The 26233-nt window shown below is 39.9% G+C and overlaps 1 protein-coding gene across 1 annotated transcript in view; it reads left to right on the top strand.

The window, feature by feature from the left end:
* The window catches only part of ralgapa1 (Ral GTPase activating protein catalytic subunit alpha 1), a 128939-nt gene that overhangs the window by 49016 nt on the left and 53690 nt on the right, over positions 1 to 26233 (top strand). Inside the window, exons 34-42 of the mRNA XM_088354277.1 lie at positions 626 to 809; positions 942 to 1060; positions 2678 to 2797; positions 3759 to 4362; positions 4455 to 4570; positions 10789 to 10913; positions 19502 to 19573; positions 19671 to 19794; positions 20187 to 20342. Coding sequence (XP_088210403.1) covers positions 626 to 809; positions 942 to 1060; positions 2678 to 2797; positions 3759 to 4362; positions 4455 to 4570; positions 10789 to 10913; positions 19502 to 19573; positions 19671 to 19794; positions 20187 to 20342 — 1620 coding nt within the window. The remainder of the gene's footprint in view (positions 1 to 625; positions 810 to 941; positions 1061 to 2677; positions 2798 to 3758; positions 4363 to 4454; positions 4571 to 10788; positions 10914 to 19501; positions 19574 to 19670; positions 19795 to 20186; positions 20343 to 26233) is intronic.

The raw sequence follows: 26233 nt of genomic DNA, 5'->3' as shown, positions 1-26233 counted from the left end.
GCCACCTGGAGAAATCCGGCTTCAACGTCGCTAAACAGAGACATGAAAGCCGGGGGGAATCGGAGAGGAGGCGGACTTGCACGAGGTGGTGTATCCCTGGATTTTCACAAAGAAAAGATTTCCATCTGCCGCAGGAATGTCGAACTTTTGGACTGGCGTGACGTCATCCACTCCGCTACAAGCACCCTCGGGCATCATGTTAATCTGTTAATAAACAACGGGGTAGACTGCTGGAAGTGTGAATTTCCCTACGGGGATGAATAAAGTATATATCTATCTATCTATCTATCAAAACCTCTAGAGCCCTTCCTGTGTTTGTAATCAAGTGTGTCATGGCCAGGCTGCGATTGCAGAATTCACATCAGTTTATAACAACCCATTGACACAAAAAGACTGTAAATAATAGATAGCAACAACTCAAAATAGCACAAAGTATGTGCTAGCAGCATGACAGTGACTTTATTGTAGTCATCTAAGGTAACAACCAAAACGTACTTTTAATTTGAAGGTACTGAGAAAATAAAAAATGGCAATAAAACTGCATGAAAAGTGCTTGAATTTGGCCATGAAAAAGGTGTACAAACCCTCCTACCAAGATAATTTTTTTTTATTTTTTTTCTTCAAGGTTTTGCATGGCTGTGTGTATGGAGCACAGTCTTTCAACAGCCCCAAGTATTTCCCACTGCAGCTTTCTGATCTGTCAAGTGCAGATTACGACCCGTTTTTACCGTTAGAATGCCTGAGAGAACCAGAACCGCTGCACAGTCCAGAGTCCGAGCGCTCCAGCAAACTACAACCTGTTACTGAAGGTAATTTGCTCAACTGCAGATTTGGTACATTTTGAATTATTGTATGTAAAGAACTCCATCTTGTCTATTTTTAGATATTTCACACACTTTCACATCTAACTTGTATCCCCCCACCCCCCCTTCTCTTTGTAGTTCATAGTCGTATTCAGCATGGTCTGGTTTCCATTGCAGCAAGGACTGTAATCACCCACCTTGTCAACCATCTTGGGCATTACCCAATGTCTGGAGGTCCTGCTACGCTCTCGAGTCAGGTACTGATATTTTAACTCGAGTTTCTGTCTTGACATTATTTTCTACAATAAAAAGGTGTGCGCGCTGAAGGGATGAAGGAATCCTTGGGGTACATGACTGACAGTTGCTCAAAGAAAAAATGTGTTTTTAAAATCATGAGTGTTTGATAGGTCTCTCACTTTATATACAGTATTTGCAATAACCCTTTCATTCTGCTGCTCAGTTTTTCAAAACATACCTCAAGCTTCTTTGTGCTGTCGATGACTCAAAGAGCAGAGACAGTTTACAAAAGTATTGTTTAGTGTTGCCAACTTAGGGAGTTAGTTATTTTTTCTGTAGGACAAGAAATGAGTCAAAAGTGATTGGTCGCAACACGTTTTTACAATGTGTGTTACGGGTCCCAGATTACCCCGGGTACCACACAATAATAAAGATTTAAAGTGTCCTAGGCCTTTCCCACCGGGTTTCTGTAAAATAAGGAAACTGTATGTTGGAATGAGGCTGTGTGAATCACCCTTCTTGAATCCATTCACTTATCTGTTCCATTTGTAATAAAGAACATTCTCCATGGACAAGTCAAATATCCAAACAAAGTAGCCGTAAATAAAATACATTTCCCTTTGTAATGTTCCACGTTCATGTATTGCATTTTTATCCTATTACAGGTGTTCAATAGGATAACCAATAGTGCACACTGCACACTCATCCATCATTTCTCTTTCAACCTCTCAACTTCAAAGTAACACATAAGGATAAAAGGACACACTCTATACAAAAGTATATATATATATATATATATATATATATATATATATATATATTGATCAAAGACACACATGGGAATGAGGTGAAACTGAACTGGCTACTAAAACCGATTAAAACTCAAAATAAAGCACTCATTCTCAGCATTCAGGAATTACGCTACATACATGTCAATACTTGTGGTGTAAATTGTGAGTGTTAAAACAACAGCTCAACCTGTTAAAAAAAACCCATTGTGTGTTGGAATGAGGCTTCTTGAATCAATTTACGCATCTGATTTAGGCCAAAATGACTCACAAAGGTTCCTACCCCATGACATTACACTGCAGTAATACTGTAAATTCTCTTTCCACATGTAGATAAACAATAGTACAATAAAAATTATGTTCAATACTTTTCCAGATGAGATGAGCTCTCCCACTCATATATGAGTGTTTCACATGTGCTCCATTGCAATGGTTTGCAAAAGTGGCTTAAATTGAATTGGAGTTTGACACAGTTGGAACGTTGAGGGGTTGTTATATTATGATTATTTCTTTCAGTCATGTTGCCAGCTAATTGACATCGCCTTGTTGTCCGGTGCGCCTTACATATGTAAAATGTATGTTGAAAGACTATTTTTTGGGCATGTGCCTCATAATCCAGTGCACCTTATAGTGCGGAAAATACGGTAAATGCATTACTTGCCTTACTTAACCTTTGATCCTCAAACACTACTACATTAGGCTTCCCGCTGTTTGACTGTGAAGCTCATCAAGGGGGAGTTGAACTGAAAATGAAGGCCTGCAGGATAATTTTTACATTTGTGTTGTTTTTATTTTTGTGTCTTTTTCATATGTTTTGTGAGTTGATTTTTTTACGTTTTACTGTCCTAGGTTTGTGAAAACCAGGACAATCCATACTGTGAGAGTGCCGATCTTGGACCGGAACTCTTCCACTCGCCAAATCTACAGTTTCTCTCATTAAATGGCTCCACTCTTCTATCTGTGCTTCAGGTAACTTTTGAAAAAAAATATTATTCTTACTTTTTTTGTTAAAATAGCACTTCTTTTTTCTTTTATTATTGATCTAGCCGTAATGAGCTTATTGAAGTATTTTATGTAGTGTAATAAAGGCTAGAAAAGGCAACACCATTTACTGCACCAAACATTTTTTGTGTCTGTTAGTTTTTCTTTTATTTTGTGTTATCGTACTTAATAATGTAAAAAATTGTCAAATTGTGTATACTAAGGGTTTTCATCTTGTTGCCCGCAAGCACCAGGGTACCCCCTAAGGACAGCTTAAGTGTGCCCGGACACGTTCTGAAAACAGCTCACCAATGCTGGGGCATTGTGATTTTCTAGTAAAATAAAATGTATTGTGGTTGACTGAGTCTATTTAATCCCTACTTCCAATAATTAACCTGATGATAAAATAGAACAACATTGAGGTTGTTGATTCGGAAATGCATATCATACTGGGTTCCGTTTGAGCTAATTAGTACAAAAAGTAGCTCTTGGACTCGGCTTAAAAAATGTTGGAATCCCCTGGTGTACGCCTTATAATAATTTTTGGACAGGAAAAAAGGAAAAAAATATCTCGTTTAGCTCATTCTGGCTCTAATCCAGAATGTTTAATTCACTGGTAGCAGATGAAAACATCATTGTAGATGTCAAATAAGGATGAAGTCTGCATTATTCTCCACTGGTAAATATAAGCAAAACACAATTTACTGCAAGTAGGGAAGGAACCAAGAACGACGATGAAATAATAGTTGTGTTGCTTATTTGGTAATTAAAATAAACTTGTTTACCCAAATTATCTTTTTATTCTACATAGTCTGTCTGGTTGTGAGTAAATAGGTGCCGCGTTGTGTTTGTAAGGTATAATTTTGCTTAATAAGGGGATTTGCAATCATTAATAATAGGAACAATTGGCTGAGGTTGACAGACAAGTGTTATTATCTGTTTTTTCCAGATTCGGTCAGAGTCTGGTGTACCAGGAGGCGGAATGACAGCTGGTCTGTCCTCTGCTCCTGCTTGTGTTCGCGTTATCATTCGGGATGTAGCTGGAAAACACTCCTGGGACTCTGCAGTCCTCTATGGGCCTCCTCTCTGCTCCCCAAGCAGCCCTACACAAACCGTATTGACACATACACAGCCCCCACATGATGGAAACCTCAATTTAAGCACCCCACACAGAAAGATCATGGAGGAACAAGGAGAAGTTACTCAAGAAGATACGCATGATGAGATAGAGGATGGAGAAGGTACAACAGAGGGTCAAAGTCCTGAGCTGGAATTAGAGATGGACGAGGACAAGGAAGACAACATTGTAGAACAAATAGGTCAGGAGGAGGACAGAACATCAGGTGAAGTTGAGGAGAACCAGGATCATGTCATCAATAGGGAATCAAAAGGGATTGACGTGGGCTTTGAGCTCTTTCTAGCCCCACCACTTGCAAAGCGGGTATGCCGAGAGGTGGTTCCAGCCTGGGATACCTTAACAGATGGAGATGATGCTCTGGATGAAATGCTGCAGTACCTTGGATACTCCAGTCCTGAGTGTCTACAGAGAGCAGGTACTCCAAAACGAACATTCATCAAAGAAAAATAGAACAAAGTTGAATAAAGCCACTCAAGTCAAAATCTTCATTTTCCTATTGCACCACAGGCATGCCGCTTAATATTCCGGTACCACCACCAGCTTGTGTTTCAGAGAAGCAGGAAAATGATGTGATAAATGCCATCTTGAAGCAAAGTGCAGCTGAGCGAGAGTTTGTCCTTCACGTGAGTTATTATCACACAATGATGAACCTATTCATAAAATTGTGCAGGTTGGTTTGGTTTAAATTCTAGAATACATAATGCTAATAATGTGTAATAATTTACAACCTACAGTCTCCAAGCACTACCTTGTAAATTATTTTTTTCTATTTATATACTGCCATTCTTTTTATTTTATTTTTCTCTTAAAGCCTCAGTGTGCAATATTTGACCTCTAGATGGCACTGAAGACCAGTGCCACAGAGCACAGCTTAACAGCAAGTTGCCAGACAAACATGGCGGCAACCTTAGGTTGGGTAAAAGAAATACAGATTTCTCGACCTATGAGTTTTCTAATGGAAAATAACATTGGTATGATAGATATTTTTGCCTGATATTCAAATCAATATTTTGATCTATTTATTCTTTACAGAATTAAACTTTCTGCACCACTAGAGGGCACTAATTATCATACACTGTCCGTATGAGTTAGAGGTCTCAGTTTACCTAGGGGGTTCCAAAACTAGGGTTTGGGTAGGGTTGGTCCAAATTGGGTTTTCTACAGAAAAGTTAAGATAAAAACAAATTCCAGGAGTTGTCATATATCATTTGTTTAACAATTTTAACGAAAATCAATTATTCGTTGATACATGAATCCATAATCAGCTAAGGCTGCACTTTAAAAGCACAGTATATGTTTTTCAGTGCCTCTTAGTGGCAAAACAGTCATTAAGAAAAAATAATGTTGATTTAAATAACTACCAAAAGGACTATCATACAATTGTGCATTTTCTTTTAGATACTTGTAGGCCCATACAATTCTATTTATTTTAGATAACATGGGAAATTACATCATTTTCTACTATCTTGCTGCTACAGGTACCCAAGAAAAATGTAAACTTTGTGAAAGGTTGGGCAAGAAACTTGTGCTTTATGGTCACTTTGATGTTCCATAATTTTTATTCTTACTTGTGATTTTAGTGCTCGTTTTCGGTTTACACAACAGAATACTACAACATCTAATGGTCAAATAATACACACTGTCTCTTTTAAGTTGTGTTGTGCCGTTTAAAGTGTCAAGTTGAAAGTACAATCGTTTTCTATGTGTTGACAATGCCTATTTGAATTCAAAGGGCCCTCATGCTTTATTTCCCCCCGTGCTTATCTGCTTTTATCTTAGTTTTAGCACAACTGTTTTCGGGGCGGAACACAAAGTTTCCAGGAACAGGTGCTGGGGTAGTGCTGGAGAGTGACATCATGCTTGTCCGTAAGGGTATTTGTTTTGATTTTATATGGTAATGTAGCATGAAAATGGTGAAAGTAAGAAATTAAGTAAGGCCACCTTCAAGTAGAGTCTAAATACCAACTCAAAGCCCCAAAAAATATGAATTAAAAAAAACGTATTTGAGAGCGCCAAAGACATGCCCGTACTAACACGCTCATTACGAACGATTTGACTGAGGCTCCCATGATCACATAAGCCATGAGATAGCGACGGAGAGTAACAAAGTTCCAAGTACAGCTCTTTTAACTTTCTTATGAAGGCCGGGACTGTGAACTATCATCCTAAGGGATGCAAAGAGCCTCTAAGCCAGGGGTCGGGAACCTATGGCTCGCGAGCCATATATGGCTCTTTCTATGACTATCTGTGGCTCAGAGACAAATTTGCGTGCAAAAGTTCTCCATCCTGTTCAAAACTTGAGAAATCTATTCTACTCAGGTACACGCAAAGCCAAACCAATATTAAACACAAGTGCATTACTTCGCAGTATATATAGGGCACGTTTTTCACTACAATTTACAGTCAAGGTGTCACACAAAAAAAGGGGGAGAAAAACTCGTTTTGGCTGTACAACGCTAAAGAATCCTTTCTATAAAAGTTCTCTATATAATCTGTGTTCAGTGTTCAGATACCTTAAGATGAATCCACAGAACTGTAAATACGCCAAAACACCGGAAGAGAACTTAGTCATTTGATTGGGTGAGTGGGAGGGATGGGTGGAGCTATGCAAAAAGTGCAAGCACTCCCTCCCATCTCTCGCCCCACTCCGTATGCGCCAAAAGTAAGCACACCAGGCTCCCTGTTTGCAGAATGTTGTCACGTTTTCACAAAACAACTGCTTGCATCTGGTTTTGAAACCAATATGTATGAAAAAAAAGGGTCAAAATGAGTTTAACCGATCTTGAGTAATTGCAAGAAAGAGACAAGTTTAAAGTGGTATGTTTGTTGATTTTGGGACAGGGTCTCTGGCATTATTCTCTTTTCATAATTTTTATCAAATCATCAAAAATAAATGTGCTGAAGACTAAGCTTTTGTCTGGGGCGCGGGTTTAGCAATTTAGTAAATTTGTCTCATAATATATGGTGTGGCTCTTTCCCAAAATAAAATTAATATTTTTTGCTTTTATGGCTCTTTGAGTCCAAAAGGTTCCCGACCCCTGCTCTAAGCCATGAGTGTGAGACCCCTGCCTGTATTAGATAGATAGATAGATAGATAGATAGATAGATAGATACTTTGTTCATCCCCGAAGGTATTACGTGGTTGTCCTGGAATTCCATGTTAATCTTGTGGTAAACAATGTTCACTCCATGGTCATTATTGACAATAAAGGGATTTTTAAAAACACCTTCTTTCACAGTTGGAAATCTAAATTCGACCAACCGCTCAGTGTAGTTAACGAATTTGAGCATGATTATCAAATGAGCACCAGGGGTTGCTGTTAGGTACTAGTTTTTTGCCTGGGCCATAAAACTTTACTGACAAAAGAGACTATTGAGAAAGGTGCTTTTCAATTGGTGGGTCTGGAACTAAAAGGTTGTCGTGGACCCGTTTTTTAGTAGGTAATGCGCCTTTGCCTTGGCAGAGTAATGCTAAGAAGAAGCAGGGTTCGTACAGGCGCATGAAATCCTCAAAAATGCTTGAATTTTAATATTGTGTTTTCAAGGTCAGGAAAATGCTTGAATAAACGGTGAGGTCCTTGAAATGATTGCTATTGCCATGTTTCCTGGCAGTCTGACTTGATGGACCACACTTGTAAATGAAGATTTTTTTTTTTTGTGCATAAAAATGACGCCGATGGAGGGTCCAATCCTCACTATCGACTTGTCGTGTGAATACCCCCTATTGTCGAATCCAAGAGGACCGGTTTATCAGTCATGGGAATTCCGTCTCTTTTTTTGAGAAGTTGCTTTTTCGGCTCGGCTCACTAAAAGCTTTTGGCTCCAAACTGGCTCTTTAGATTTTTATTTATTTATTTATTTCATCAATAATAGTAATAATAAAACATTATCCACCAAATTATTTAGCACTGTTACAGAAATCAATGTATTTACAGATCGACAAAAAAATTGTAAAATACAAAACATTTTTAGATTTTTAAACATGAAACAGATTTGAAGTCGAAAAACAACACAAAATCCCTGAAAATGCAAAACAAAAAAATATAAGTTAAAAATATTAACTCTTCAGTGCTATAAATATATAACAAAATGCAAAGAAATGAACTATTTCCAATTCATTTTAATCAATTTAGACAGAGATTTTCTGAAAAATGAGCAAAAAAGATGAGCTAAAATTAGTCAAACGAAAAGCAAAAGATCAGCAGTCTCTAATATTGAAAGATTAAATGCACTCTGCGTCATAGCAATCAATATCATTAAAATAAGTCGAATCTGGCTCATTTTTCTTCTTTTTATACAGACCGTATTTTCTTTCTTTTTTGTCTTCGGTATGGAACTCCCATTACTGCACCCATAAACCCCTTTCCGTGTTTGAAAAAAAAAAAAAGTGACGTATTGAAGCTACACGTGTATTGTTGCAGCAGAATGACAGAATTAATGTCAGTTTATAGCAACCTGTTGACACATAAAGATCTTAGATCATTTATCGGAGCAGCGCAAAATAGCACGCAGTTTGTGCCGGAAGCAAGATAGCAACTGGATTTTAGTCATCAAAGCTGCCAAAAAAAAATATATTTTTATCGGCACTGGATTTATTTCCTTTAAAGCTACTGGAAAAAATGAAAACTTGGCCTTTAAAGTGCTTGAAAAGTGCTTGAATTTGGCCATGAAAAAGGTGTACGAACCCTGAAGAAGAAAAAAATGGAGGGTCAATAACTCTCTTTTACATTAGATGCAATAATGCCCTGCTCGATCTCTTCTACCTGTAGTCGACAGGGTTCCTGTGGAAAGGTCTCAGAAGGCATTTAATTGGCATTGAAATGTCTTAAATACAATTTTTAAAAGTCTTATAAATTTGAAAATATTAATATAGTTTAAATTTGTTTGAACTAAAAGCTTTTATTAATATCTATCGATCCTTTCATTGGATACATTTCAGAAGTGGAATTTTGATCTTGGTTGGGTCACAGCTTGTCATTAGGGTGGGATGGTGGGTCCTTAAGTCAGACTAGTTGAGAACCACTGATTTAGAACACATCTGGGCAAGGCTATGCCTGCAGGCTGCATGCAGCCCTCCTGGGTCTCTGTGAGCTTTATAGAATCAAAATAAAATGTCAATTATGCCTGCTATAATCAGGGATCAGAATTTTCCGCGGATCCGCGGATTTCCGCTGTTTTTGAACCCCAAAGGCATTCCGACTTTTTCACTTTTTCTCTTGCGTAGCAAACAAATTCAAAATCCGACTGTCTCACTCTTTCCTTTATTGCTCTGGCGCACCCTGGCGGCCGTTAGAAAAATTGGCCGCATTGTCGCACAAGCTGCAGGGACTGAACTGCATTTGAACTTATCTTGCAGTATTTACAAAAAAATCAGTTATGTGGGCAAATTATTTTAATCTTCTAAAAATGTTACTTAAATGATAAATATAAGCATGGTTTTGGACAAGTAAATTGCCTAAAACCCAAGTTTGGGGGGGTGGGGGTGGCGGTGGGGGGGGCTCCGCCCTGGTTTATTCCTGGACGCTGGCTATTTCAGCTGAAAATGAAAATCTCCATTCTGATCCCTGTATAATTTTGATATGCCCACCTGTTGTCAACTGTCCCCAAAAAAGCTAGTGTTTTTACCTAAAAATAGGTTTAGTAATCAGATATTCTTGTAATAATAATCTAGTAGCATATAAATATTTGCCTATTTTCCCTTACTTATTCTCTATCTATCTTTAAAGCCATGTTTTCCATGTTTATCCTGGAATGCCGCATCAAATGTTGTTAGAAACAATGTTCACTACGTTGTTATAAATGACAATAAAGACAATTCTAGTTCTAATAATATTTGCACCATCGCAGACTTTGGTTGTCATATTACCAACGATCATATATTTTGGGACGGTATAGGCAGTGTTCATACAGGTGCTTGAAATACCTGAAAAAGCTTGAATTTTAATGCTGTGTTTTCAAGGTGAGGAAAATGCTTTAATTTTGAGTGAAGTGCTTGAAAACACTCGAAATGATTTCCATTGCTGTGTTTCTGACTTGGTAGACCACGATTTTGAATGGAAAAAATAAAATAAAAAAGTGCGTAAAAATTACACTGATATTGGCTCTAGTCCTCATTATGGGGTTGTCACCCATAGACCCCGTACCGTCTATGGTTTACTGGGTTCTAACTTTTGTTTAGTTTTTGTTTTGTTTCTATTAAAATAAAAACATAATTAAAATCAGCAAAATTCTGTGCAATATTTTTGCTTTGATTTATTTTCCCATTTTTGTAGTGCAGTCTTAAACAGCTTCATTATGATAAAAGTAAAATAAAAGCAGATATGCGCGTTGGATTGTATAAAGGCTCTTTTAACTCAGTCTGGCATTGTTAACACATACTTAATAGAGAAAATATTCTACTTTCAACTACTTAAGGACACCTCAAACGACGCACCCCACTTTTAGAATAAGCATACGACTAAAAATCAAACTCATCTAGATATTTGTTATAATTTTGTAAATTCACCATGAATCAATTTAAATTATTCGTCAACCTGCTTGGATTGATTATTAACTTTGTTTGTGTTTTTTTGTTTGACTGGATACCAGAACAACCCTTTGTACACAACATGGTTTTCGTAAACTGCAGTATATAAAAAAGGTTGAATTGAGGTAATTGCCGATAACGTGGCGAGCTCCCCTCCCCCCCAAAAAAAATGCAAATATATCCCTTCTTGCTTCAGACCCAGTGGTTGGCTAAATGTAACTGAAAAACTGTTCTTTTTTTTAAATCTACGTCTTATTTCATCTACTCTGTTTCAAAATTCTCACTTTTGCCCTTAACTGAAATGGTTTGTTTCAGAGAGGCGAGGAATTAAACATGAAAGCAACGGAACAAAGCGAACCAGAAACTCAGACGCCACAGTCAGCCTTCTACTACTGCAGGCTACTAATAAACATTCTGGGGCTCAACTCCTGGGAGAAAAGGTGAGATCCCTCAAAGCCACGTTTAAAGACTCTTTGTTGAAATGACCTTTACTTGTTGCCAGTAAACAAAAAGAAAATTAAATAAGAGTTTAACTTTTGGGTGGGTGGTGGAGTGACGTCTTCACAAGGAGAAGTACTGTATTTCATGCACTTTAAGACACATTGGATTATAGGGTGCATGCCAAAAAAGTGTCTTTTATCATTTACACTTAATACCTCACCAGACTATAGGGCACGTGAAATTGAGACCACAGTAAGAGGTAGTGTGTTTATACATTCGTGCAAAAATAATCAGTTGATAAATATCGCTGATTGAAATTGTCAAACATTGTTTGCCACGGGGATTGAACCCAGATCGTGGCTGTGAGGGCGCAAGGGCTGTCACGTTTAGGGATTTCTGAGACGATTGTCACACAAATAATCACGATTGACGAATATATTGTCCAAAAAAAAAAATCCCTGTTGCATTATATGCTACTATGATAATCAGTTTAGTATTACATCTAATTACATATTGTACACCTTAATACAGAAGAGCAATGTCGTGGTCAAGACATCAAGTCAAGAAGCAATCAAAAAAATAATTCATGACGAAACATTCTGTTCCTTTTATTAAACCAAATGCAACAGTGCAGGATTTCAGCCTGTCAGGTTAAAACATTTTAAGAAACAATCCACAGGTGAGCTAACAGGTCTTAAAGTCTTTGACTCAACTTTTCAGTAATCAAGTGCAAAGTGGAAGTGCCATATGAGGTGAACTTATGAGAAAAAATACTGTAATTTCAACACACACACTTTATGTGGATGCAACAAACAGCAGCAGACAAATGTCTCTTTGCCTGAAGTTCTTAAGGCTTTAAAAACAAAGACTGGAAAACAGTAAAAATAGGTATGTAACTAAGTAAACACAGTTTATCTTAGCAACTGTAGAAAGAAAAAAAATCACATCTTAAGCTCTGTTAACATGACATCAACTTGAATATAAACTTGCAACTAATTATTGTTTTTCCTTTTGGGTCGTACAGCTTACCAAACGGCAGCATGTCAGTCGCAATGTATCGTGTAATACTGTTAGCGTGTACAATTTTACACTGTCGCTTTTGTATGCCATGGCTAGTGTGTAAACCGCGCATATATCTAAATAACAAGCTGCAACCGCTGCAGTGTTTGCCATTCTTCCTTAGAGATTGGATCGGCCAATTGTAGTTGTGTTGGCTCCTTTCACTGGCACCTTCTTGAAGCAAAGTTTGCAGAACGCTTCTCTTTGTTTTTGAGCTTACCACTGGCACTGGGTATAAACCCAAAATGTGCCCAAAATACTGGAGGGGTGCGTGGTTTTGAAACTAAAAGTTGCTCCACCATGATGACCACATAACAGAGTGATGACGTTGTTTGCCACCGCGTGTGTGTCGCTACGCATGGACGCCATTCCCTCAACATTTCTGTCAAGGGTGGTCACAAGAGGGGGTGGAAAGAAAAAAAGACGGTAATCGCAAATGTGAAAGTTCTTCCAAACATGTCAAATATTCGCGATTCGCCGAATATGTCATATTTGCGACAGCCTTAGAGGGTGCGGACACTTTATCACTAGACCACCTGCACAGGACATACGGTAAGCCATTAGAATAAACACAGATTTGCACAGTGCATTTTCCACTTCTTTACCTGTGCGTCAATAACTTTAATATGTATACGTACGTAAAAGAGCTTGTATATATAGTATTACTTTGAAAGATTTTCTGTTTTCTGTTTCTGTCTTTCGCAACGTCATTGACGCACTGGTGAAGAAGTGAAGAGACTGACTGCACTATGCAAATCATTGTTGGTGGCACTATGGGTAAAAACAGTCTGGTAATTAGATTAGGTCAAATGTCTTCATTTTTCATCTGTACTGGTCTAGTGGTAACTGCCACACAAAGTGTTGCGGGTATTGTCCAGCGATGATTATTTATGGATCAAACATTGCTAAAATACGGAAGTATTCGTAGAATGTTATGTAGTAATACACCACTATAAATGCAGTATACATTTCGAATTAGAAGGCACATTAATACATTTTTGGTCTATTTGGGTTTTTTAAGTGTGTGTTATAGTCAGGAAATTATGATACATGCTGCTCTAAAACATCTATTCTGGAGTGTTTGGTGTTCATATCCCTTTTCAATAACTTAATACGCATATTCATGCCAAACAAAGGTGGTAGAATCCATTGTTGTATAATCTTAACAGTGTTCGCATCAGAGACTAAAAGCCGGTGTAAATTGTATCAGGAGTCATCTATTTTTGCAACATCCTAACTCCAAATACTATTCATATTAACTGATTTTAAACATCTTTTATGTATTAGTCTCATATTATTTCCATGTATGCAAAACTAAAGAATACAGAAGAGGCTGTTTCTCCTAAATGTGTGTTATTCTAAACTTGAAACTGCAAAAATAGGTTCCATCCTAATTAAACAGTTTTGTCTTCCTTTTTTCACTTCTCCGTTCAAGCGGTGCATCAATTTCTCGTCTCAGTGACGCTGAGCTTAACTACACAATGTTAAAAGTATTAGTATAAATGTGTCTGGCCCACTAATGGATGCTCATTGCTCTTTATCCAGGAGAATTACACCGTCTGCATTCATCCGGCACAATAGACTTCTTAAGAGCGCAGCGTGAGCGTGCGTATTTGTGAAGCAGCGTTGTAATGAGCCTAGGAGGCCATTGATCAAAATCCACCCATCTGGAGCTAGAATAAAAGGCGGTGCTTGAAGATTAGAATGGCGAGTGGGAAAAACAAACCTGAAAACAGGATGCGTAAAACACTTAGAAATCTAACAAAAGAATGAAACCTAGCCCAAATAATTTGTAACCTTAGAAAATAGCAAATTGGTTAAAACAACAAATATACACGTAAAGAAAGTCTAATGTATACATATATGATTTTTCAATCAGATTGTCAACTACTGATAGTAACTCTTGATGTTTTTTCTCAATAAAGCGTAAATGGAGTCTTTGAAAGCATTGGATGAGGCCATTACCACATATCAGCTAAATAATGAGTAAATTGCTGGCTTTTTGGTTTGTCACTATCTTTTGTATTTCTTGTTCCTCACTCTCTCTCTCAATCTCTAGAAGAGAAATGAAACGTGTGTCATTATGAGCCCATTTCAAGCATCATCTGCTTCGGTCCTGGTTTTGGATCATTGCTGTTAAAATTGGTGGCTGGTCTCATAGGGCATTTTGAACGATCTCTTTATCTATCAGGTTTCAAAAATTATTTGTCTTGATAAAAATAAGAATCTCTTTTTTTTTTAATATCATCCAGGAAGCAGAGATAACACCAACCATCAAAATACTTTGGGGATAAGAAGATATGTTGCTATCTATAGGATAATGTTACCCAAACCCACAACTATGTGGTTGTCTGGTGTCGTGGCATAAATAGGTTTTTGAACCCAATAATTACTTGCTTCTCAACTGTTTTTGAATGGTACCCACTTGTGATGTTATTTTCATCCTAATACCGTTAACAACGCAAAGTTTTTGGAGGGGTTGGCACTATGAACATTGTAGTGAAAATGATTTAAACTGTTTTATTACAACCTGTGGCTCAACAAACTGAACAAACTGCTTAGCTTGGTCACTCATACAAACGCTCATTTTGTCCATTATTTCCCGCTTTCATTTAAATAGACTGCATCTTCTTTTTTCTTATCAGAAAGCAAATTTCCAAACTCATAGCTAGGGTGTCAAAAAAAAGCCACACTCAGGACATCCAATGCGATTAAATAAAAAAAATAAAGAAACTCAACACAAGCGGGCGGGATTAGTTGACAGGAAACAAATGCACTAACTGGGACAAGCTGAAATGTCGATAAGTGGTCTCAAGCAGTCTCTAGTGGCAGCAACTGGAAATTCTTTGGATTTTCCTTCAGGTTGCTAAAGACGTCTCATATCTCGAATTCGTAGTAGGTCGAGTAGCTTTTACGGGGAGAGATCATTGTACAACATTTTTGTCTCAAAGAGCCATAAAAATTTTTTTACTTTTTTTTGAGAGAAGAGCCATACCATTTATTTTAAGACAAAACCCAACAAAACTAAACCCACTCTCCAGACAAAAGTTTGTTCTTCCGCACATTTTATTTAATTAATGATGTTTGATGATATGATCAAATATATGAAATAATAATTGTATGTTCTCCCCGTGCTTGCGTGGGTTTCCTCCGGGCACTCCGGTTTCCTCCCACGTTCCAAAAACATGCATTTCAGGTGAATTGGCCGGTCCAAATTGTCCCTAGGTGTGAATGAGCGAATGAGTTGCTGTGTGCCCTGCGATTGGCTGGCAACCAGTTCAGGGTGTCCCCTGCCCACTGCCCGGAGATGGCTGGGATGGGCTCCAGCCCCCCCGCGACCCTAATGAGGATAAGCGGTACGGCTGATGAGATGAGATGAGAATATGCCACAGCCTGTGTCCCACACCAATATAAATATACTACTTAAAATTCTCCTTGCACTGTCACTTTAATTTGTCAAGTTTTTTTCTGTCCTAAATAATGGTTTTAAAACTAGTTTTGTAAACATGTCGCAAAATACTGCAAACGAGGATACAAACGTATTATCTTTTAGTGCAGACAGCGGTGGGTGAGAAGGAGCAGGAGTGTGAGCGCCTTGTGTATAGCTCCACTCATTCCTACCGCTCACCCAATCAAACTGCTCTACGTGCTTTGCTAAGAACATCTAGGTGTTTAAAGTTTCTTATGTGGCTTTTAATTAAGTGTCTCAACAATGAACATAGAAGAACTTCCATATAAATAATTATTTCGTGAGGTCTATTAGTCTGACACACTGACTGAAAACTGTAGTGAACATTGTATCGTATATATATTGTAGGCAGTCAGCATTTTCTCGGGTTTGCACGTGCAATAATTTTCTCTGTATGTAACCATAAGTCAAGTCATTGTTAGTTTATTATTCTTTGCGGAGGATCAGCGCAATGGATTTCGTCCCCTTTTAGCCCAACGCTAGAAGTGTGCTCGTGCACGTGATTGGCCTAACACCTAGTTGAGCCTGCGGGGCTCTCGGCCAAGCATTGTGCAAAAGGGGGACTGAATCCATAGCATATCATCCACAAAGGAAAATAAACTAAGAGCAATGGCAGACGCGTGCCAACCATAGATAATTGAAATGAAATGAAATGATCTGCATTTATATAGCAATTATCACGACTCTCGCTTGCTGGTGATAAATGGTCTGCATTTTATATAGCGCTTTTCAAGTCAATGAAGACTTCCCAAAGCGCTTTACAATGTGATTCACACTTACCCACACACTCACACACCAATAGCGGCTGTGCAGCCATGTAAGGCGCTAACCTGCTTGTTGGGGGCATTAGGGGTTCAGTGTCAGGACACTTCGACATTAACACGGAGGAGCTGGTATTCGAACTGCGATCTCTTGATCCCAAGACGAGCGCTCTACCTCCTGAGCTACTGCCGCCCAAGCTATCTTGTTTGTTTTTTTTTAGCTTTCTTTCTTGCTATTTACTCTTTTTGCAAACTAACCCGCTTTTAGACTTTTACCCGTTTACCTTTCTAGCTACCTCGCAAGCTACCCTTTTGGCTATTTAGCCATCTAGTTTAGTTGCTATTTTAAAAATGCATATCAAACTAGGTGCCTTTAGTGCTAATTAGTAACAAAAAAGTAGCGCTCAATGGTTTTTTAAGTCTTTGAAAGAGTAATAAATTCCTAAATCTTTCAATAATAAATATGTCAATGCGTTCATGTAAACTATATATACAGTGAACCATCCTTCATTGTGCAAGGCAAAATCCGGGAAGTAGAAAACGGATTTTTTTTTTTAACAAATAGTACACAATCGAATACTCTATTGTTAAATCAAACAACTTCTTTTAAAGGCCCCAACACTTGTTTAATAAATAAATATACTGTATACTGTACCTGTAAACATTTATTGATTTCTTTTTACCAATAGCTACACTCTTAGGGGCTTTTTTGCCAAACAGAAGCCAGAACACAATGCATGATGAAAATTCATGGGGAAGCGAGACAGTAAAAGGTGAAACATGTTATGGTGAGGGATTATTGTGTGATAGGTTTGGGGGGAATAATTGTGATTTTCATCCTGCTGAAAAAAATAAAAAACTGTGAACCTTTTTTTCACAGAACAACGACAATTAATTTCCAAATGCAGTTTTAATGGTACCACATTCTTACAATGAGATTCTCATGGGTCCATTTGAACCCAACTGATGTGTAAATGATCATGATATTTCTGAGCAAAAACTATCTGTATCGATTCGTTATTGATCAAACGACACTGTATTTACTTGGATCGGCTTGATACAGAGGGACTTTTTGAAAGTGTGAAAGTGTGTTGAAGGGATTTTTGATACTAAAAATCCCGAGATCACCCACCCCACTTTTTTTTATTTCAAATTTTATCCTACAGTCCTGTATTTCTACAAGATTGTTTTCACTTACTTAGATCAAATTCGTAGTTGGATAAAACAAAATCATGACTTTGAGACTTCTTGTGATTAAAGGCTGAACAAATAAACAACACTTGACCAACCTTTAGAGTTGCACAGATGACGTTATGGGGCCGGTCACACAGCCATTTGCGGCTGAATCACGGCTAAAATTTTGCGTTTTTTTTTTGCCCATGGTTGCCCGCGATGGAAAATGCGCAAAATTGGTCAACCCGCTGTTCATCGGTGGTATGCCCGCAAAACAGACGCCAGCGACTGTTCCGCTTCCTCATCGCGTCATTTCTGCGTCATTTCCTCGTGTGGACCACGGGTATAAAAGCTCCCGAGCCGGTGTTGTGCCCAAATCCGACTCCTACGCAACACCCGCACCCCCCCACCCCCTCGCGTGAACGCGCATTCTGCTGCGATCGCTTTTGACTTTTTCACCCGCGTTAACAAACGCATTTTGTAGAATACGATCGCACTTTATTGTTTAAATAAACGCGTTATATAGACTAGGATCTCCCAATTGTTATAATTAGCTCGCTTTGTTTTAATAAGCGTTTTATATAGAATACGATTGCTTTTGTTGGAAGCGCAGCAGAATGCGCGTTCACGCGAGGGGGGGAGGATTTACCGTTCGATTACGTTCACAACAAAAACAAAGACGGAATGGTTTAAGTTGTATTACATTCCCAACAAATGCAAGACGAAGTGGTTTTGGTTATATGTTCGCCATTACATTCCCTAAAAGTGAGATAAAACGAGGTAAAAGTGGTTGTAGTAGCGAGGGGATGCAAATCTCGGCAGGGATGCATTTCTCGGATAACACCGGGCTGTAGAAATCATAACCGCTCAGTCCCGTGAAGATCAAGATTTCAAGCTATGGCATCATTTTTATTTTATTATCTTGAAAAGAAATGTCAAGAAATAAAAATGGATTAAGACGAGGTCACTACGCTGACGGGGATCCATGTTCACCCCCTTGACGTCTCGAGCACAACTGACGTGTGCTCGGCAAATCGCGCTGTATATACGCGGAGAAAGGCGTTTGACCGTCACACGCGTAACACGCTAATTTTACGTAATAACACCGCGATACAGGCGCAGAACATGCTATTACCATGCTCCACCCACGATTACCCGCTGAAATTTCCCGTCCTACCCATGTGTAACCACGCCCTGGCCGCGGCCAGAGCACGTCGTTCCGCGTCATTTCCGCGTCATTACCTCGTGTTGACCACGTGTGCGGCATGCGGTTTAACACGTGCTCAAACTTTTGAGCAGCTCAAAAGTTTTGCGCGCGGCCAACCGCGTGTGCATTTCCGACCGCGAGTAAAGCACTGCTGTATCTCGTCTATATGGCGGTCTCAAAACGTCCAACAGCGCCCAACAGTGTCTGCTTCACGGCCAGAAATTTCTGGCCGTGGTTCAGCCTCGATTCGCTCGTGAAAGGCTGTGTACCCGCGCTCTGAAGAATTGAGCAGCGCAAAACTTTTTCGCGCTGCCACCCGCGCGCGAATTTCCGACTGCGTGTTAAGCACTGCTGTATCTCGTCTGTATGGCGATCTCAAAGCGTCCAATAGCATCCGCCTCACAGGCAGAAATTTCTGGCCGTGATTTAGCCGCAAATGTCTGTGTGACCGGCCCCTAAGAGCATCATTGATTTGTGGATGTTGAGTTCCATGAGCCAGCTCCCCGCATATCCAGATCCCCATACTGCACAAAGCTACACACCTAACAGATCAAAATAAAACAACAATCCCATCATCAAACATTTCTTGTTTATTAAAAAAATCCTTAATATGACCCAAATTTCGGTTCAGGCTCGGGTCTGGCTTGGGCTTAAGATCTTACCTCTAAGATAGATTTAGGTATGTTTGACCGCTACAAAAATAAACATGGGGAAATACACCATTGGTAGAACAAATTGAATATTCCAGAATCCACATTTAAAGGTAATCAGAATATGGTGTCTAGATTTTTTTTCCCCGATTGTGGGTCTCTAATAAGCCTCCAGGATTGTTACACATTATAACTAGGTACCAAAACTTCCCCCTTGTTCTACAACTACAGCAATGTTAATCTATTAGTATCATTTGTTTCTTCTCAGGAGTAACTTCCATCTATTGCGGAAAAATGAAAAACTATTAAGAGAACTGAAAAATCTGGACTCCAGGCAGTGGTGAGTTCAGCACCCCTTGTGTGTTTTTTGTGTACAACCCATCTTTTTTCATGATGTTTCTCTTACATTTGTGTTCCCTTTTTTCTTTCACCTCTAGCCGCGAGACCCATAAAATAGCAGTTTTTTATGTAGCTGAAGGTCAAGAGGACAAACACTCCATACTCACCAACACTGCCGGAAGCCAGGCATATGAAGACTTTGTTTCTGGACTGGGATGGGAGGTATAGAAAATTTTGTGTTTTAATTAATTGGTATCACTAACAGTTTAATTAAGACTGTGAACTGAAGGTTACTAGCTACTGGTCTGTCCAGCCTTTGTCTGAAAGACAATTGATGGCTTTACTCAATTATGGACACTTCAAATATTTATTAACATTTATTTTTGCAGAGAGCTTACAAAAAATATTGAATTTTTTCCTCCTCAAGGAAGTCCCTACAAAAAAAGGATTCCTAGATACGACTGTAGTTTGTGGTGCAACTGTTAAATATATGACATACCAAGGACATGTTTACCCTTGAGTGCCATGTCTAATCTCGTCACAAACAACGTTCACTCCGTTGTTATCAATGGCAATGAAGACAATTCAATTCAATACAAATGTTTATTCCTAAGGTGGACCTCACCACTCACTGTGGTTTCATGGGAGGACTACAGAGGAACCGAAGTACAGGCCAGAATACACCTTATTATGCCACGTCTACCACAGAAGTTATCTTCCATGTGTCAACTCGAATGCCCCATGACCAGGACCACAATCTCACCAAGAAGGTTACAAACTATCAACTCTTTCTTCTTTTTATTCATGACACGTTAATTAAGGTAACCAGGTTCTTTGGACTCTAATCGCCTGCCATTTTCTGAAAAGAGGATGTACCTTTGCGGGTTTTCTAATCTGTTAAGGCCAGTGTTGTTACTAAAAATAGCAAATAGTTACAGTTATTAGTTACCTCATTTACAAAGTAACTCAGTTACCCCGAAGATTACTGACACCAAAAAGTTGCGCGTTACTCAGAATTTAACTATTTAGTTACAAATTACTGGTTATACTCTTATATAAGCTTACCTTCTAAAACTACTTTAAAATAGTCACATAATAAAATAAATGAAACAAAGGTGTACACCAACCTCTGGAAGCAGCAGACCCTTCCTATTTCATGGCTTGTGCAATCTTGAAGCTTGCAAATAAACACTTGGCTAAAACACTGCATATCTATTTTGTCTCGGGGTTTCAAACCACACAAAGATCTTCTCCATTTCTGGGTACTATCCAAGACATCTATTTTTTCTCCAAGCATAGTGTTTTGCAAAAGTATTTCAAGTCAAGTCAAGTCATTTTTATTTGTATAGCCCTAAATCACGAAGAGTCTCAAAGGGCTTCACAGATTATTACACTATATTACACAGACTATTTTTCAGCCGACGAGAAGAGTAGGTTATTCATATGCTATGGAGTAGAAGTGAGTTTTAAGGTTAGATTTAAACATTTCCACTGAGGTTGCAGATCGGATCTCAGGGGGAAGAGCATTCCACAGCACCGGTGCCCGGATGGAGAACGCTCTCGAAACCAGCAGAACACTTCTTTGCTCTTGGGATCACCAGAAGACCGGCACTCTCAGATCGTAGGCTTCGGACCGGGACATAGGGGCAAATCAGATCTGAAAGATAAGAAGGAGCAAGTCCATGTATGATTTTGTATAATACTAAGAGAACCTTGAAATCACATCTAAGGCTAACTGGGAGCCAATGCAGGTTAGCCAAAATCGTTGTTATGTTATCGTACTTTTTTGTCCTAGTTAAAAGCCTCGCTGCAGCATTTTGTACCAGCTGAAGAGACTTGATTCTAGACTTCGGGAGACAGGAGAGTAGTGCATTACAGTAATCGAGACGGGAGGTAACAAACGCATGAATTAGAATTTCCGCATCCGACTGAGACAGTATTGAACGGATTTTAGCAATGTTACGAAGATGGAAGAAAGCGGTTCTAGTAATTTTCTTTACAAGCATTTCAAAGGATAGATCAGGGTCAAATATGACACCTAAATTTTTAACTGAGTCACTCTGTGTGATGTGACATTTGTCAATGTTCACAGCAGTTTTTGAGAATAAGGCACGGCATTTAGATGGACCAATGACTAACATTTCGGTCTTTTCAGAGTTAAGAAGCAAGAAATTGAGTGACATCCACTCTTTTATCTCAATGAGGCAGGCCTCCAAATTTCCACAGTTCAGTGTGGGAGATTCCTCCAACGGAAGATAAAGTTGAGTGTCGTCTGCGTAGCAGTGGAAGCTGATATTGTACTTGCGAACGGCCTGAAGTCGTTGAGTTCCTCAGGTCTTTATTTCTTTGGGACTGGGATGATGCAGGATGTTTTCCACAGCTGAGGGACCCTCCCCTGTTCAAGGCTTAGGTTTAAGATGCGCTGTAGAGGGTCTCCCAGCTCAGACGCACAGGCTTTCAGCAGTCGGGGGGATACTCCATCTGGACCAGCTGCCTTGCTGGTTCGCAGCCTTCTCAGCTCTCCACACACCTGGGCTGCAGTTATTTTTAGTGGGGGGATGTCTTCCATGCTAGTGTCCAGAGGGGGAGGGGAAAGGACAGCTGCAGTACTCAGGGGCGAGGATGAGGCGGAGTGGTCAAACCTGTTGAAAAAGTTGTTCAACTGGTTGACTCGCCCCACATCTACATCCACAGCCACACCCTGCTTGGTGCTGCAGCCAGTAATTCTTTTCATCCCTTCCCACACCTCCTTCATGTTGTTGTTCTGCAGCTTTTTCTCCAACTTCCTCCTGTACTGCTCCTTCCCTTTCCGGAGCTGGACTTTGAGCTCCTTCTGTACTCGTTTTAGCTCTGCTGATCACCATTTTTAAAGGCCCTCTTCTTTTGGTTCAGAAGGCACTTGATCTCGCTCGTGACCCAGGGCTTGTTGTTGGCATAGCAGCGTACAGTCTTTATAGGAACAACATTGTCCATGCAAAAGTTAATGTAGTCAGTAGTGCAGTTTGCCATCTCCTCAATGTCCCCACTGCTGGACCCTAGCAGGACATCCCTGTCTGTACGTCCAAAGCAGTCTCTCAGAGCCTGCTCTGCCTCGGTGGACCATTTTCTAAAAGAGCGTGTGGTTGTTGGTAGCCTCCTCACTTTTGGTTTGTACTGTGGTTTAAGCAGAATGAGGTTGTGGTCTCCTTTTCCAAGGGCAGGCAGTGGTTTTGCACTGTATGCATTTTTGATATTTGCATACAGAAGGTCAATAGTCCTATTTCCCCTGATCTTGCAGTCCACATACTGGACAAAAGAGGGCAGTGTCTTATCAAGAGTCACGTGGTTGAAGTCCCCAGAGATTAACATTGCAGCCTCCGGGTGTTGTGTTTGTAGCTTTGCCACCGCGGAGTGGATGACGTCACACGCTACTTCCGCATCAGCGCGCGGTGTGATGTAAACAATGACAGCAATAGCGTGTCCGAACTCTCTGGGCATGTAATAGGGACGCAGACTTACGGCCAAAAGTTCGACATCACGGCAGCAGATAGAAAGCTTTGTTTTTACATGCCCGGGGTTACACCACCTCGTGTTCACGTAGATAGCCAGTCCCCCTCCTTTGCGCTTCCCACTGACTTTTGTGCCTCTGTCAGCCCGAACAGCGCAGAAGCCGGTTAGCGCGATGTTAGCGTCCGGGATGCTAGACGTGAGCCACGTTTCCGTAAAGCAAAGCAAGCTGCACTCCCTGTATGCTTTGATGTCTTTCACAAGCACAGCCAGTTCGTCGATCTTATTTGGTAGGGAGTTGACATTCCCCATGATTATGGACGGTACCGTGGGCTTATATCGCCACTTCGCCGCTAGCCGCTTAGCCTTTACCTTAGCACCGACTCTGCACCCCCGGTAGGGTCGCCTCACCTCGTTAGGTAAAAGGGGGACCGCGCCGGCTCGAGAATTCTTCAGGTCGAGGAGTTGATTTCTTGAATATACGCATTTTTGCGCGTTTAAACCCATATCCATAGGATAGAAAGTAATCCTAAGTGCTACAAGTGTTGCAAGGCAGCCACTGAAAAAGTAAGCAAAAAAACAAAAACAATAAATCACAAAAGTAGCGAAAATAACACGGGAGCTGCTGGAAGCATGTAAATGCTGAAAAGAAGGGGGCCAAGCACTGAACCCTGTGGAACACCACAGGTAACATTAAAGGGCTCAGATGTCATTTCACCATATTTAACACAGTGCGTCCTATCTGAGAGGTAGCATCTGAACCACGAGAGGACGGTTCCTGAGAGACCAATCCATTTTTCCAACCGTTCTAGTAGGAAATTGTGGTGCACTGTGTCAAAAGCAGCACTAAGATCCAGCAGCAGCAATAGTGATGAAGCGCCAGAATCCATTGCCAGTAGGAGATCATTTGTTACCTTGATCAGAGCTGTCTCAGTAGAGGGTTTAGCCCTGAATCCTGATTGCATAGATTCAAAAAGGTTATTCTCGGATATGAAATCATTCAGCTGCTGTGCCACTACTTTTTCAAGTACTTTAGAAAGGAAAGGTAGGTTTTACACAGGTCTATAATTACTTAAGATTTCTGGATAAGGTTGGGTCGTTTCAGTGTGGGTTTAATAACGGCGGACTTAAAAGCTGCTGGAACTACACCTGAGGAGAGTGATATGTTTATAATATTTAGAACTGAAGGTCCAAGGACGCCAAAAAAACTTTTAATAAGTGAACCTGGGAGCGGGTCGAACTGGCAAGTTGTCGGTTTGGCCGCATTCACCACCTGTTTGAGATCATCAAGTGTCAGTTCACTAAAACTGGACAATTTCCCTGGACAGCCCTGTCGTGCATCTGTAGATTTCAACCCTTTAATATGTGTGGTATTAATACTGTCTTTCGCGATTTCTTCCTGTATGCTTTGGATCTTCTTAGTAAAGAAGACCATTAAGTCATGAGCAGAGTGCGTCGAACTATCTGCGATAGTCTGTTGCCTTGTAAGCGATGCTACAGTGTCAAAAGGGACTTTGGGATTAATCTTTTGAGACGCAATCACCTTCGAAAGGTAGGGAGATTTTGCAGAGGCAAGGGCCACTTTATACTTCACACCAGGTTTGATGGAAAACCTCAAGCTTGGTAGCGCGCCATTTTCTTTCCAATTTCCTGCATTCTTGTTTAAGGGTTCTAGTTTCATCAGTAAACCAAGGCGTGCGTCTTTTAGCTTTATGGGCGCTATTGAATCCAGGACACTAGTCAGGGTAATATTGAACTCATTCATGAGTGAGTCAATCGAGCCATTGTATGAAGGAAAGGACGCAACTGCTCCAGGAAGGAGTTCAAAGAGCTCAGAAACTGTGCCAGTGCTTATATTGCGTCCGCTAAATCCTTCAGCTTTTTTAACACTACATTTAGCTAACACCTCAAATGTAACTAAATAATGATCCGAGATAACGGTAGTACACGGTAACACCATAATGTTTGAGGTTAAAACTCCTCGAGTCAGAACCAAGTCTAGCGTGTTTCCATCTTTATGGGTTGGCAAATCAACCAGTTGATTAAAACCAAATGCATCAATTAGAGACCTAAACGCAATAGTAAGTGAACTGAGTGGGGAGTTCATATGAATGTGAAAGTCCCCCATAATTATAATTTTGTCTGCATAGGTTACTAGTTCAGACAAAAGTTCAGCAAATTCGTCTAAGAAAGTTGTGTATGGCCCAGGTGCGCGATAGATAGTTATTACATAAATTGACAATAGAGAGGACCGCATCACAAGAGCCTCAAACGCCTTGTAATTATTAGAGGTACGAGGATTAAATTTGAACGATTTTTCAGAAATGAGCGCGACACGCCACCCTTTTTCAACGTGCGTGCTACATGGTTACTCGCGTAGTCAGGGGGTGAAGCATAATTTTGCACTAAATACTTATCCGGGCGTAACCAAGTTTCACAAAGACCCATACAGTTAAGTTTATAATCACGAATAATGTTATCAACAAGTAAAGCTTTAGGAGCAAGCGCTCTAATATTTAAAAGACCAAATTTTAGCTTTGCTGAATCATTTGACTTAGCTGAAGTCTTTGTAGTCTTTGTAGAGATCGTCAAAAGATGCCGCCGTTGGGGCCGTTCGTGAGCGTTGAGTCTAAAGCGTCGGTTGTCCGGCGAGGAATGAATGGTGGAATTAGTCACATCCTCGCGTCCTTTTTGCTCCTTAGACTTTGCACGCTTCACACATCTAAAGAGACCAAAATTCAAGTTTACCTCAAATTCTATGCTTATGTTTGTCCTATTAATTTCCGGTCGGTATGTTGTTCCCTCTACACATGCGCTGCCAACCAGAAATGTACATATAAGCTGACGCCCTATTATTCAAACGGTTCCCTGAACAGAATATGGTCTTTGGATATAACCCTTTATTTCAATGAAATTTAATCAAAGTAGTTCCCCAAAACACCCACTAGGTGGCAGCAACCTGCCACAATGTATTATCTCTCAGGCATTGTTACACATGCATCCATGTGTGGCAACCGTCAAATCACAGGCAAGAAATGATCTGTATGAATGCGTAGCAAAGCAGTGTTGGCGGGTTTTTCAAAAATCAACGGGATCATTTTAAGGCTGCCCGTCATTTTGATGGGTTGAAAATTGGGCCATTAACCACAGCAGAAGTACATCCTTAAGGGTCCGG

The sequence above is a fragment of the Urocampus carinirostris genome, chromosome 15 (genome assembly GCF_059441175.1).
Source record: "Urocampus carinirostris isolate Australia breed hairy pipefish chromosome 15, RoL_Ucar_1.0, whole genome shotgun sequence".
Taxonomy (NCBI): domain Eukaryota; kingdom Metazoa; phylum Chordata; class Actinopteri; order Syngnathiformes; family Syngnathidae; genus Urocampus; species Urocampus carinirostris.
Note: the sequence above shows the minus strand (reverse complement) of the source record. Positions and strands in the feature narration are given on the sequence as shown.